General features: G+C 45.3%; 3 protein-coding genes across 4 annotated transcripts in view; 2 read left to right on the top strand and 1 right to left on the bottom strand.

Annotated features, from left to right (window-relative positions):
* LOC118219624 (adhesion G protein-coupled receptor E5-like) overlaps window positions 1–1,212 on the top strand; it is an 11,057-nt gene extending 9,845 nt beyond the window's left edge. Inside the window, exons 9-11 of the mRNA XM_035402948.1 lie at window positions 1–31; window positions 876–956; window positions 1,166–1,212. The exon at window positions 1–31 is cut by the window's left edge and continues 138 nt beyond it. Of these exons, the coding sequence (XP_035258839.1) occupies window positions 1–31; window positions 876–956; window positions 1,166–1,192 (139 nt within the window). The 3' untranslated portion in view covers window positions 1,193–1,212. The remainder of the gene's footprint in view (window positions 32–875; window positions 957–1,165) is intronic.
* Window positions 1–13,037, top strand: part of LOC118219617 (cytochrome P450 2K1-like) — a 607,214-nt gene that overhangs the window by 363,368 nt on the left and 230,809 nt on the right. The gene's annotated exons all lie outside the window — the stretch shown is intronic.
* On the bottom strand, window positions 4,180–9,079 carry LOC118220417 (T-cell activation Rho GTPase-activating protein-like). The gene is made up of 6 exons (XM_035404278.1): window positions 8,930–9,079; window positions 6,637–6,798; window positions 6,319–6,425; window positions 5,220–5,394; window positions 4,964–5,075; window positions 4,180–4,550 (listed from the first exon to the last, which is right to left on the bottom strand). Exons 1-6 carry the CDS (start codon window positions 9,056–9,058, stop codon window positions 4,180–4,182), a joined length of 1,056 nt encoding a protein of 351 aa, XP_035260169.1. The 5' UTR covers window positions 9,059–9,079.

Below are 13,037 nucleotides of genomic sequence, written 5' to 3'. Positions count from 1 at the left end.
ACTCATCATGCGTTGTCTCCTCTACAAACAGGTGCATGTTCCTCCTTGGATGTGTGTGCGTTTTTTTTGGGGTGGGGGGGGGCGGGCGGGGGGGGGGGGGCAGACTATATTCACAATGTTATTATGTGATGTTACTCGATTCCTTTGCAATGTAAGGTTTAGATCACATCCTAATTTCGATTTAGCAAAACTAGTATTTATGGGCCCTGGTGTTTGCTAAAATTGTCTGTGTCAGATGAGTGGAGAGCCATGCCATTCTCAGTGCTGTGCACTTCCATAGAACACAGCTGGCACAGGTACAGCCTGCCTCACCTCCCTGTTAAGTGCCTTTTCCTTGTGTTATCATTGTGAGGTCATAACTGGGTGAATGTCAGGTCCCAATTGCAATGAGGTTTTCCTAGTAAGCTAAACAAAAAATGGCTGAAGTGAAATGAACTATTACCATTCAATCAGCTAATCAATCAATCAATCATTTAAATTTTGTTTTTATAGCACATTTTATGAAGCATTTGTCACGGTACACTACAGTTTTCCCTGGTTTAAGCCCCATCGATCAAGCCAGTGGCAAGGACAACACTCAAGGGAAGACTAGTAGGGAGTAACTGTGGAAGGAAACAGACTTGTGTGGGGGGGGTGGGTAGTGGGGTTGTTAGGGTGAGGGGACGGGGGGACGGGGGGACAGGGGGACGGGGGGACGGGGGGGCAGCTGTGGTTGGGGGTCCACATCCTGTAGATTGCAGACATGTAACCTTGGAGGACAGCCCCATACTACTTACAGGCTCTGGTTCACTTGGGTGTGAGAGGCTTGTAGAATGTGAGCCAGAGGTAAACTGATAGAGCTGTAGCTCACTGTGACTCTCTGCTGCCCCCTGCAGGTAAGAGAGAAGCACACCAGGTTCCTGCCCTGTATCCGCAAAGACTTGTCAGCGAACGAATCCGGCAGTGAACCAGCCCAGGTATACATGCAAACAGACACACAAACACACACACACACACACACACACACGTACACACACACATGCACACACACACACACACACTCAAATATTTGTGTACAGACATTTGGCCAACTATTTTGAGTTTTGAAGTTGCTTTTTGAAAAGAATGGCACGTTGACAAAAAGGTGTGAGCAATTTTGATTGACAGCAGATTTCCTGTCTGACAGGCATTCAGGACACTGGAGAGTGATTAGAACACTGGGGAGTCACAGATCTACGGTGGTCCACCACTGTCCCGTGATGCTTTGCAATATTTCCTGTCTGATCCTGGCGTGGCCCCTGCCATATCGTACAAGCTTCCTGCGCAACAGTGCCTCAAACCCAACCAACCAAAATCCAGCCAGACCTGTACTATAAGGGTTTTTCCACGCTGGGTTTTTCTTTCATTCGTCGAAGAGTAGCTGCCCTCCTGATTAAAACGAGCTCTCTACCTGCAGAGTGTGTAGAGATATAGCCCAAACTGCTGCACATGCTCCAGGTACCTACAGAGAGGTGACCAGTTAAAGGAAAAACCAACATGAAGTATCTTAGTAAGGTGTTGTGCCACCATGAGCCACCAGAACAGCGTCAATGCGCCTAAGCATAGATTCTACAAGTCTCTGGAACTCTACTAGAGGGAAGGAACAACATGCTACTAAGAGATATTCCCTCATTTGGTGCTTTGATGATGGTGGTGGAGAGCGCTGTCTTACACGTCTCTAAAAATCTCCCATAGGTGTTCAATTTATTTGAGATCTGGTGACTGCGAAGGCCACAGCATATGATTCGCATCATTTTCATACTCATCAAATCATTCAGTGACCCCTCATGCCCTGTGAAAGGGGGCATTGTCATCCTGGAAGAGACCACTCCCTTCAGGATAGAAATGTTTCCCTTCCCTCTAGCAGAGGCACCGGGCCTCACTATAGTGGTTAAGCATTCAGGCCTGTACCTTTCTCTTAGCGTGTCCCACACACGCTCTCGCCCACTTGTCGAGAATATGGTGAAGTAAGGCTCATCTGACCATATAACTTTTTCTCCACATCTCTGTAGACCAGTGCCTATGGCTCTTGAACTCTGAAATGTGCGTTCATCTTTGTAATGAGAGGTTTATGCACTGAAACCCTGCTATGATATCCCTCTCTGTGTAGTTGTCGATGGACTGTTATTGCTGACACAGTCTGATCATTGACGTTCTCTGTTACCCGAGGAAGAGTTGTTCTTCTGTTTTTCCTTGCATATCACATTAATGCGTGAGCATCGTGGTCATCGAGGTCATCTTGTTCGTGGCTTTGGGTAAACCTGTCTGTTAAATGCCTGCAATGTAGCGTTATGTTGCCGTCTAATGCACTGTATCTTAAGGATCGGAAATTATATAACCGACACTGAATATGCATTTGTATAAAATTACACTGTGAAAACATTTGTGCAAACCAAACCCCTTTTTCTTTACTTTTTTATGGTTTGTATACTTAAACATGTATTACTTTCTCCTGTATTTCTTTAAATAAAAATGATCATTGCAATGTTCATGCAAAGAAACGTGTTTTTTCATTGAAATTACTGATGGTCACATAATGTCAGTGCCACTCGTGGTCATGAAGCGGATAAATGTTTCGAATATATTTTTACGGACGAAAATAGCTCAGAGAAACAACAGAGAAAGGGTAGAGATTAAAGTTTTAAGAGAAGGCTACCTCACAACTTCTTTAAGCACAGCGTTTCTATAATTTTGTGCCGGTAGGCTACTGTATATTTTCTCGCATGTGATTTTCTGGATGTTTGTGTCGAGTCTGTACGCACTCGAACACACAATTACACGCGCAAATGAGAGTTTTGAAATAGAATTTGAATGGACCCCGAGACTGACATTGGCTCCGGATACGAAATCATCGGTCCGCCTCAAATTGCTCACGCTATAGCCTACGCTCTGGGAAGACAGGGTTCCAAAAGGAACCTCTACGTCTCCACGGGGGGGGGGACCCTGCAGTTCAAGGGTTCTTTGTCGGGCAAAACGGTTCCATCTGGGAGCTCACGCTTCTCAACCCTGGGTTCCATGAAGAACTGGGGAAAAAAAAGAGGGTTCCTCGTCGGAGAACCTTATTTTCTGATTTTCTGAGGGCGTGCGTGCGTTTGTATTATTTTTTGCCGGCCTCTTAGAGGGACCGCGGTTCGGGACGTGCGTTGAGGCCTGGAGAGAACGGGCGCAAGGCGAGATGGCAAATGGCTCCTGGTAGTCCCCCGGGACTCACGGCTGCAGGACACCGTGAAGGGCGTGACGCGGCAGCAATGAGCGGAAAACCGCACTGAGTACGGAGCTAAATCAAGAAAAAAAAAAAGCGCATTTGTCCCGAACATTATGGAGGGCACTTCAATTTCTAACTGTTACGCGAAACTCCTCAGTTTTTAAAGTTTTGCGCATATTTCATATCAACGGGTCAGTCCCCTCCCAAATCTTGATTTAGAAATGGAACACCAATTTGTGATGGAACGGCAGAATCTGCTTCCCAGAGCTGGAGAAGGAAAGAGATGCTCTTTTTGGAAAGGAGGTAAGACCGATTGTCTGGCATTCGGAGGGTTGCCGGTTCAAACCCCGCCCTGGGCGTGTCGAAGTGTCCTTGAGCAAGACACCTAACCCCTAACCCCTAACTGCTCTGGCGAATGAGAGGCATCAATTGTAAAGCGCTTTGGATAAAAGCGCTATATAAATGCAGTCCATGTACCATTTACCATTTTTGGAAAGCTGTTGTGTTTAAAAAAAAAACAATGTTCACACATCATATTATATTATCCATTATATTATAATTCTTGGTAAGACTTTCAATATAAAAAGAACATATAGAAAATACTGCTATTGTATTAAAAATTGTACTACAAACAGCAAACTGTGAAAAATGATGTATCGCTTTTTCACAAGCACAGAATTGTCTAGAATGTGATTGTGTCTAAAATGTAATGTAATGTAATGATTGTGTGCTGTAGCATTAAGATTCGCCTTCACTGGAGGAACTAAGTGGCCTGGCCTAAACCCCCCCCCCCCCCCGAAACAGAGGCCGGTAGCTCATGGTCTCCTGCTGACCCCGGGACAGGGTGGGCAGGGCTTTGGCGGGAATGGAGGGGGGCGGAGCTTGCTGGATCCTTGATCAGTGACGCGGGGACAGATGTCCTTCAACGCTCATACGACAGGGACCCGCTGAGGATCTTACTGACCCCCAGGTGGACACAGGAAGGAGTCGTATGAGGCCTGCTTGGCGAGCGGCTGGACCCCCTCGTCGCCCTGGGCGAACGTCAGCAGCGTGTCCATGCTGGCCGAGTGGAGCATGGCGGGTTCCAGGCGCTGGGGGAGATGGCGGCAGGAAGGAGATGGCGCCTGCTTGGCGGGCTCCGAGCGCCGGCGGCACACGGGCCGGCCCGGACGGCGGGACGCGCCGCAGGAGGGCCGGCGAGAAGGCGTGGCCACCGCCATCTCCTGCGCGGCCGCGGGGGACGGCGGTCTGTCTGCCGCCGGGTCCGCTTCCGCCTCCGGGTCTGCGCTGTCATAGGCCGAGTCCTGCCCATGTGACGATAGGGAGTCTAAGGCAGAGAGAAAGAAGCAAAAATAGGTTATTATTATTATTATTATTATTATTATGTGGTCGCTACAATTTTCTGTTTATTAATATATCAGTTGTACCCGTTTAGTTCTTATGGATTATTAATCAGTATTAATGTTTACCTTTATAGAAGCTACACTGATATAAATATCTCCATGTTATTCCCACCAGTAAAACATCTTTAAAGAAGTATCTATTTTCACGATTCCACCGAACAAAATTCCTTTTTCGTTCAAATGTGAGGTTTTTTTGTGGTTTCGTTAACACGTTCCTTTAAAATCATCAGGGGCCCCGACGGGAGGGATTTTGAAAAACTGCTGCTCACGTATAAAAAAGCCGAAGCATTTCAGACACGCGTCGGTGTTTGACTCCGCTGTCGCCCGGGAGACCTACCTGTGCTGTCAGCGAGCCGGTCCTCCTCGGCAGGGTCCCCGGCAAGAGTCTGCGGGCCGTCGCCGAAAATTTCGCCGCAGTTCTCGATGAGGAACTGCGTCAGGGCCGCGACCTGCAGCCGGAGGAGAAACGGGAGACGGGTCAGACCGTGGCGCGCCATGGTGCCAAACGAGCATCGCGAGCCTGCCACGTTTCCTATTGGGGCCATTTAGTTCGGCCGTCCGTGCGCTCGACTGGCCATCAGGAAGACGCTCACCTTCTCCACCTTGTCCAGGGACAGGGGCTCAACGGGGAGCAGGTTGGGCGAGATGCAGACAGCCAGGTTCCTGGCGTCCATCTTGTTGGCGTCGGCGCTTCGGCTGATGTGTCGCAGAACCAGCAGGAGGAACTGCAGCAGGTGCACATTGGCTTTGGGCAACCTATCAGATACCCTGGAAAGGAGGGGGTGGGGGGGAGGAGCGATAAATTTGTCACTTTGTCTTTCTAATGAACTGATGAACTGTCCTTCGGTCTACAGTTACTCAACCAGAAAAAATAAACCTCTTACTCTTTAAGTGCAAAAACTACTGAAAAACACAAGGCACCGCAGGCTAAATTAAACACTGTGTCAGGGGGTTCTTCTCAAGCAGTGATCTCAAACTCTAGCCTGATTGGCTGCAGTATCTGCAGGTTTAACTCCAGTCCTGATTGGCTGCAGTATCTGCAGGTTTAACTCCAGTCCTGATTGGCTGCAGTTCTGCAGTTTCTTTTTTGTGTGGTTTTCTTTTATACAGCAGCCATTTAAGGCCTTGGAGCCGAAGTAAGTTGACCCTGTAGCCCAGGGGTGCACAGCAAGGGCTGATCCATTTCAGGATTTCATCCCAGCTTCTGTATCTTAACGATATTACTGTGCTCAAGTACAGGAGTTAACCAGCATGGCTTACAGAGCTGACAGAAAACTAAACCTCAGGTAACTGGTTGGAACAAAAACCAGCACACAGGTCACCTCTCTAGGACCGGAGTTGTGCACCCCTGCCCTAGCCAGTCTGTGACTTAAACTCAGCATCTGCGTGTTTGAAATCCCCGCTCCAGAGGTTTATTGTTGTTGTGTAAGCATGCAGTTACAGAGTCAACTGCAGCATGCTTCAGGTTTAAACCCCTAGACCAGGTAGCTTACTGCATCACTACACTGCGGCTGGAACAGCTATTAGAATCTGTGAAATAAGGATTAGCTGCTCCAGCTGCAATGCGGTGGTGCTGTGCTCTAGGGGTCTACACCTGAGGTCTCAACCTCCAGAGGAGCACGCTGCAGTTGACCCCTCTACGTTGTCAACGGCGACGGCGAAGACAAGGACTCCTCAACGCATTTAACTCACTGTCTCAGCTCCGAGCATCTTTGGGCCTCCTCCTTCTCCATGGCGCTCATCCAGGCCGGGTACAGCAGCGCCCCCAGCAGGCCGTCTGGGAGCTGCCTCAGGAAGTCCTGTGTTTAAATTCAGGGCTCGTTATCACTGGCAGTCAACACACCAATCATCCTCACCCCCACACCCCCCGAGCAGGCATTTTGCAGTTTGTGGACCCCTGTGCTCCGTGCATTCCAATGTTTACATTTACAATGTTTTGCTGATAATAAAAAACCAATAATAATAATAATAATAGAATAAGAGAAGGAGGAGGGGGGTTCTGCACCGTACCTTCAGGAGAGCGGCGAGCAGGAGGACCGGCTGGGCCTCCGCGTCCAGGTCCTCTCCGGCGTCCAGCCGGGCTTTGATCTCGGACAGGCGCTTGGCGTTCCCGGGCTTCCGGAACACGCCCTCCGTGGCAGGGGCCCTGCTCCACAGCTCTGCCAGCACTTCCTGGGGGAGGGGCAGGGAGAGATCGCGGTGAGCGGAAGCAGGCCTCCGTGTAAAGGTTCTCCCCCATTATCGCACTGCGTCATATAGCACGTATTTTTAATAAAACCTGAAGAGTAGTTTTTTTTTTTTGGAATGTTTTATTTTTTCAAAATTCAGTGTTCTAGAACATTTCTCTTCATTACCAGTAGTGATTGTTACATCAGCATTAGAACGTTCAGTTACGAACATTCTAATTACATAATCACAACCATAAATGGTTAATAGGAACATGCCTATCTGTAAAAAAATAAAATAAAATAAAATAAAATAAAATAACACAGCATCAGAACCAGAATAGTTTACTCTGATAGGTCAGGAAAAATAATAGTGACCAATGTGACCTTCTTTGTTTGGTACAGATCAGTAATAATGATGATATCGATGTTCTCTGATGTTTAAAAAAGGTGTTAACAGTGTTGACAGTGACCTGCTCCACTGGTTGAGATCAGAGGTGGGAAAGTCCCAGAGCGACAAAGTGAAACTCCTGCCACGTGTTACGCCGGGCACCCACCGCACGCGTCGCGTAAGCGTCGCGTAAGCAGCAGGGCGAAGCAGCACGGCGCGACGCGTAGGGTGTCTCCACTGGTTCCGTTTGTGTCGCGCAAAGGCTTGCTTAAAGCTCTTTATTCCTAGTAGCTCTCGCAGTCTGCAGTGGGCTTACATCGTGTATTTCACGTTTGTTCACGACTGTTGATTATGGGTTAAGTGAATACTTTGGTGAGAGACCTTCTTCAGTTTGTTAATTTGGTAATATTTCGTTAACTCGTAAATACGTGAGAAAGTAAACGCTTTCAAGAATTACCATAAACTTAAATCGCAACGTAGCCTGCATAAAAATCAATCTCAAACGGTATTAATTTATTTGCTTGGTTAACAAGCGTGCCAATTTCATGAAGAATATGAAATGATCATAATAATAATAAATAATCCGTAATCAACCATTGGGAATTTCCGTGTTGTCTTGTCATTCACGTCAAAACATTTATATGATCATATTTAGTAAAATCAGCTAATCATGAAAAAGACAGTAACAGTTTAATCTTGAATGGATATGAACACCACAACGGCATGAACACCAGAAGCTTTGAAGTACAAGTGCAATAAAGGCTTGCTTACAACTTCATTTATAATATAGGTGCATTTTCATCGGCAAGACCACTAAATAATCTGATTTTTTTAAAGCTCTGTGGATTATCTGATTTTTATTAACAAGCCCTTTTTGAAAGCACGGCGAACGAAGACATCGGAGAAGTCAAATAGACTGAGCAATGGTTGGTTAAAAACTACCTTCCAACACTCGAGCTAACAAACGGCTGCTCGGTGCATTCACTTCTACGTCATTCAATAGGCTCCGTCTTTCTGTGGTGTATTTTCAAATTTACCCCACCCCCTCCGCAAAATAAGACAGCGAAACTAAGTTTGCCTTTTCCCCAGGTTCCAGTTATTTATTTATTTATTTATTTTTACAAAACGAAAAGGTTTGTATTTTTTTAGCTGCTTATAAAATATCTGGGAGGTAACTAGGGACACACCCCCAGTAATATAACAATGAAATATAAATCAGAGCATGTATACCTAGCATTTTAGAGCATATTTCTGTGTATAAACACGCCACCGTGACGCGCGACAAGCCGAAAAAATAGAACAGAAGCGAAAAACTACGCTTCAGTTCGCTTGTGTCGCGCGAGCTTCGCAGCCGGTACGCGACGCGTTCGCATCTGGTGGAGACGACGTCGCCCGCTGCCGTTGTAATAACAGTACTTCAACTACGCTTCAGTTACGCGCGTAGTGCGCTCGCGGTCGATACGCGTGCGGTGGGTGCCCGGCTTTACTCCCACCCATGACTTCAGTCAGCTGAGTTTCACTAATTAGTTCTGCCTCCTGGCTGAAGAGCTGTGCTATTTACCAAATCCAGGCATTTGGCACAAAATACTGGGGAGGACTTTTCACTTTCTGAACCTGGATTTTCCACCTGTAAGATCAATAATAACGATGACAGCGATGGACACTGGTTGGTGGATTAGCGGTGACAGCGCTGGCAGTGACAGACTGCGATTGGATGAGGGTGGCAACAGTGAGGAGAGCGACGTACTCTGATTGGCCTGGGAAGCCTCCGGTCGTGGCCGCAGACGCTGAGCAGTGGCCGTCCGTACAGGCCGGTCTCGCGGTCGGGGCTCCAGGACCCCCCCGTGCAGGACGGCAGGACGCCCCTCTTCTGCATTCTCAGGAACGGGATCCACCACCTCTTCTCATTTTCTGTTTGAGGGGGAAACAAAAAATAAAATTTTAAAAAAGCAGACAGAAAAATTGGGTCATTATTTCGCAGTCATTTTAAGAGGCGTTCGGCGACAGCCCACAGGTTTTGGCCCATGACGTTACAGGTAAGGTCCACTTGTGGTTTGGAGAAAAACAGGCAGTTTCATAAGGCTACAAAAGCCAAAGCTGATTTTGAGTCACACAAACATTCAGCAGATGCTCTTATCCAAAGTGATTTACATAGCGTGCTTTTTACCTTCCACCCACAACAAACCCACAACCTCTAAAGGGCAGTTTCATAACATTTATACCAGGTTATACCTGGGGCGGGGGGGGCTGTATTTTTCACCTTAAAACCCGCAAGCAACTCCCACCCAAGAAAAGTGACTGTTATTAACTGCTTTTAAAGTCCCAAATAAGAATAAAAGCCTGTGGACACCTGGGCTGTCTGGGAGAAGGAAAGACTTGCACAATGGTTTTCAAAATCAGTCCTGGGAAATCCTGTTCATGCATTGTTTTTTTTGTTTTTTTATAATCACAGCCAATAACTTGATCTGGATTGATCTGGTTTGGCTCGCTCCACTTGCTCTGGCAGTGGACTTGAAATTTTTCAAAAATTGTCTAGTTTCAGTGATTGGGTGTCGCACTAACTCAACAATTAGGACCCCTGTTGATTTCACGTGTCTGTTTTACAAAGTGAGCTCTTTCAAAAAGAAATACGCGGCACTTTTACAGCAAATTAAGGCATCGGGTTGATCTGCGTGATTAAAAGTACAGGGATGTGGATGAGGAATATTTACCCTTCTTTAACACCTAATTGACTATTATCAGCTCCTAAATGTTCGGAGCTCCTGATTACAGCAAAAATAAAAAAGCAAAAAGCAGCTCAGAGAGCCTGAGACCCAGGTTCGAGCACCTCGGCTCTGAGCGCACGAGGAGAGCCGTGCGGTTGGGAACTGGACGTCACTCACCACACGGCTGGCGGGCTTCCTCTCCGGCTCCACGCACCCGCTTTGAGAGTGACATTGGGTTTCGCGTCTCCCTGTAAAACACCGAGACCTTGGTCACATGTCAGGCGCAAAAGCAAACTTTGTGTGATGTCAGAATTCGGCAGGCCTGTCTCGTACACGCAGTTCATGAACAGCATTGAGTTCTATTAGTCTGTGTAAAAGAAGAACACCGGGCCCAGAACCAAACACCGGGCCCAGAACCAAACACGGTCCCGTGGCTAAACAGTAAATATATCCACAGGACGTTCCGCTTGTGTGGAGCATTTTTGATTTGACACAGGGCTTCAAACAGTAGCAGCCTTAACTGTGTTTCTGAATAAATATGAAGAAATGTGAAATATGAAATAAATATGAAAGATTGTCATGTAAATATGAAAAATTATTTTCTCGGACATGCATCTGGCTCATATTCATTAGCTCTTCCACTAAGCAATAGACATTCATAGGACTATTACATTACTCGTGCACTTATGTTGTTTTTAACCTATAATCAACCACTTAGTTTGTTTTTTAACTGTACTTACTATAAAACTGTTCACCTACTGTATATTCATACAAGTAGATATTTGCTGAAGGGGTTCAGCAAAGGGGTTTGCGTTGTACCTCAAGTACCTCACTTGAGAGCACAACCTACATTACAAACCTGATCCCTTCACTATTTCTGAACTAACAAGATTGATCATGTTAGTTCACCCCATGAAAGTCTATGGCAGAAGTTCTTAGCAATGCCACTTGTTTATGTTGCTTTGTTTCTTTATTATATAGAATGTCACAGAGAGTGAATACAGAATATTGTTGCATCAGGAGTTCAGGAGTGCTGTACTTGTTCTAATAAAGATTTATATTGCTTGTCAAATCGCCTGTGTAATGCCGGTGTTCAGTTCACTACCGAGCAGTTTGTTTTCATCGCTGATAAAAACTACCCACATTTTTAAATCACCTGATATATCTTAAGTAGGCGTGTCGCGATGTCCGTCAATACATTTTGTAATTACAATTAACAACTAAAATAAACCTGCATCTGCAGTTTCAACATTGAATATCCAAATATGTGCTTGCTAACAAGCTAGCTGGCTAAAACGTAATTTGCTAATCATAAGAATTCGCGGGATTCGCTGTGGCTCGTGCAATTATGTATCTCGTGCACAATAAACAGTCGTTTTCGTGAATGACTGTTGTGTAATATTTTTGAAACAACTGGCTTACAAAATGTTACCCCTGGTGTTTCTGGTTTTGCTAGCTAAACTGTTCGAGAATAAAGCTGAGCTGGGTGTTAAATTACCAATCAGAACAAGAAGAATAAAACAAAAACAAAGGAGATTTCATCAAAAAAGGCATCAAGGCTGAAGGAACATACGAGGAAGCGTAATAAAATAATAACAATGTTAATCCATACTGCCGTATTCTTTTATTTAGTTTTCTCTGGCTTGACATCTTTACACAGAAATCAGACCCGGCTCTGATCCACGTATACCCCGGCTTTATTCCTATCATTATAATATACTGATGAACTTGATGGCAATGTAAATAACGGTAACGTTAAGGCCAGTTCAGATCAGAGACTGTAAAAAAGGATTCGCAACGAGACGAGACGGTTTTAGAATGTTGCAGAGAAAACTGCAGCGGTGTGAACAGGTTAGTAGCAGAGCCGTTGCCTGCCCCTTTAGTTAGCTACATTGCAACGCTGCAACAAGGTAGCATTGCATTCGAGAGACGGTTGGCGAGGTAGGTACCGGTCGGTAGCGTTAGCTAGCGTTTTTTCTAATTGTTAGCTGACATGAGATTGTGTTAATTACATTAGCTAGCCAGCTAACGCAACGTTACCTGATATGAGAGATGGATATTGTGCGCAACGTTGTCTAAACTAATGTTGCCTTTGTTGGTAATTCAAGATGTTACCAAAAACAAGTAAAATGACCGTTATCCCAGGAAGAAGCAGATCAGAAGTTCGTAGTAAAATGTATCTTTAATGGTTTAATATGAACATTTTACATTTTTTAAAACGTATTCCTTTTTTAAAAAATCAAAACAGGAACAAAAGCACATTTAAACATAGACGTTTACAAAAATTACGAAAAGATAACACTCAAAGGGATAACAAGGGGAAAACAATTTACAAATCAATAATACATGTATCCATACTAACGCCGGGCACCCACCGCACGCGTCGCGTAACGCCGGGCACCCACCGCACGCGTCGCGTATGCGTCGCGTAAACAGCAGGGCGAAGCAACACGGCGCGACGCGTAGGGTGTCTCCACTGGTTCCGTTTGTGTCGCGCAAAGGCTTGCGTAAAAGCTATATATTCCTAGTAGCTCTCGCAGTCTGCAGTGGGCTTACATCGTGTATTTCACGTTTGTTCACGACTGTTGATTATGGGTTAAGTGAATACTTTGGTGAGAGACCTTTTTCAGTTTGTTAATTTGGTAATATTTCGTTAACACGTAAATAGCCTACGTGAGAAAGTAAACGCTTTCAAGAAGTACCATAAACTTAAATCGCAACGTAGTCTGCATAACAATCAATCTCAAACTGTATTAATTTATTTGCTTGGTTAACAAGCGTGCCAATTTCATGAAGAATATGTAATGATCATAATAATAATAAATAATCCGTAATCAACCATTGGGAATTCCCGTGTTGTCTTGTCATTCACGTCAAAACATTTATAGGATCAGATTTAGTAAAATCAGCCAGTCATGAAAAAGACAGTAACAGTTTAATCTTGAAGGAATATTAACACCACAACGCCATGAACACCGGAAGCTTTGAAGTACAAGTGTAATAAAGGCTTGCTTACAACTTCATTTATAAAATAGGTGCATTTTCATCGGCAAGACCACTAAATAATCTGATTTTTTTTAAACTCTGTGGATTATCTGATTTTTATTAACAAGCCCTTTTTGAAAGCACGGCGAACGAAGACATCGGAGA

Source organism: Anguilla anguilla, chromosome 2 (genome assembly GCF_013347855.1).
Source record: "Anguilla anguilla isolate fAngAng1 chromosome 2, fAngAng1.pri, whole genome shotgun sequence".
Classification (NCBI taxonomy): domain Eukaryota; kingdom Metazoa; phylum Chordata; class Actinopteri; order Anguilliformes; family Anguillidae; genus Anguilla; species Anguilla anguilla.
The sequence above is the reverse complement of the archived record's forward strand: the minus strand, read 5'-3'. Positions and strand labels throughout refer to the sequence as shown.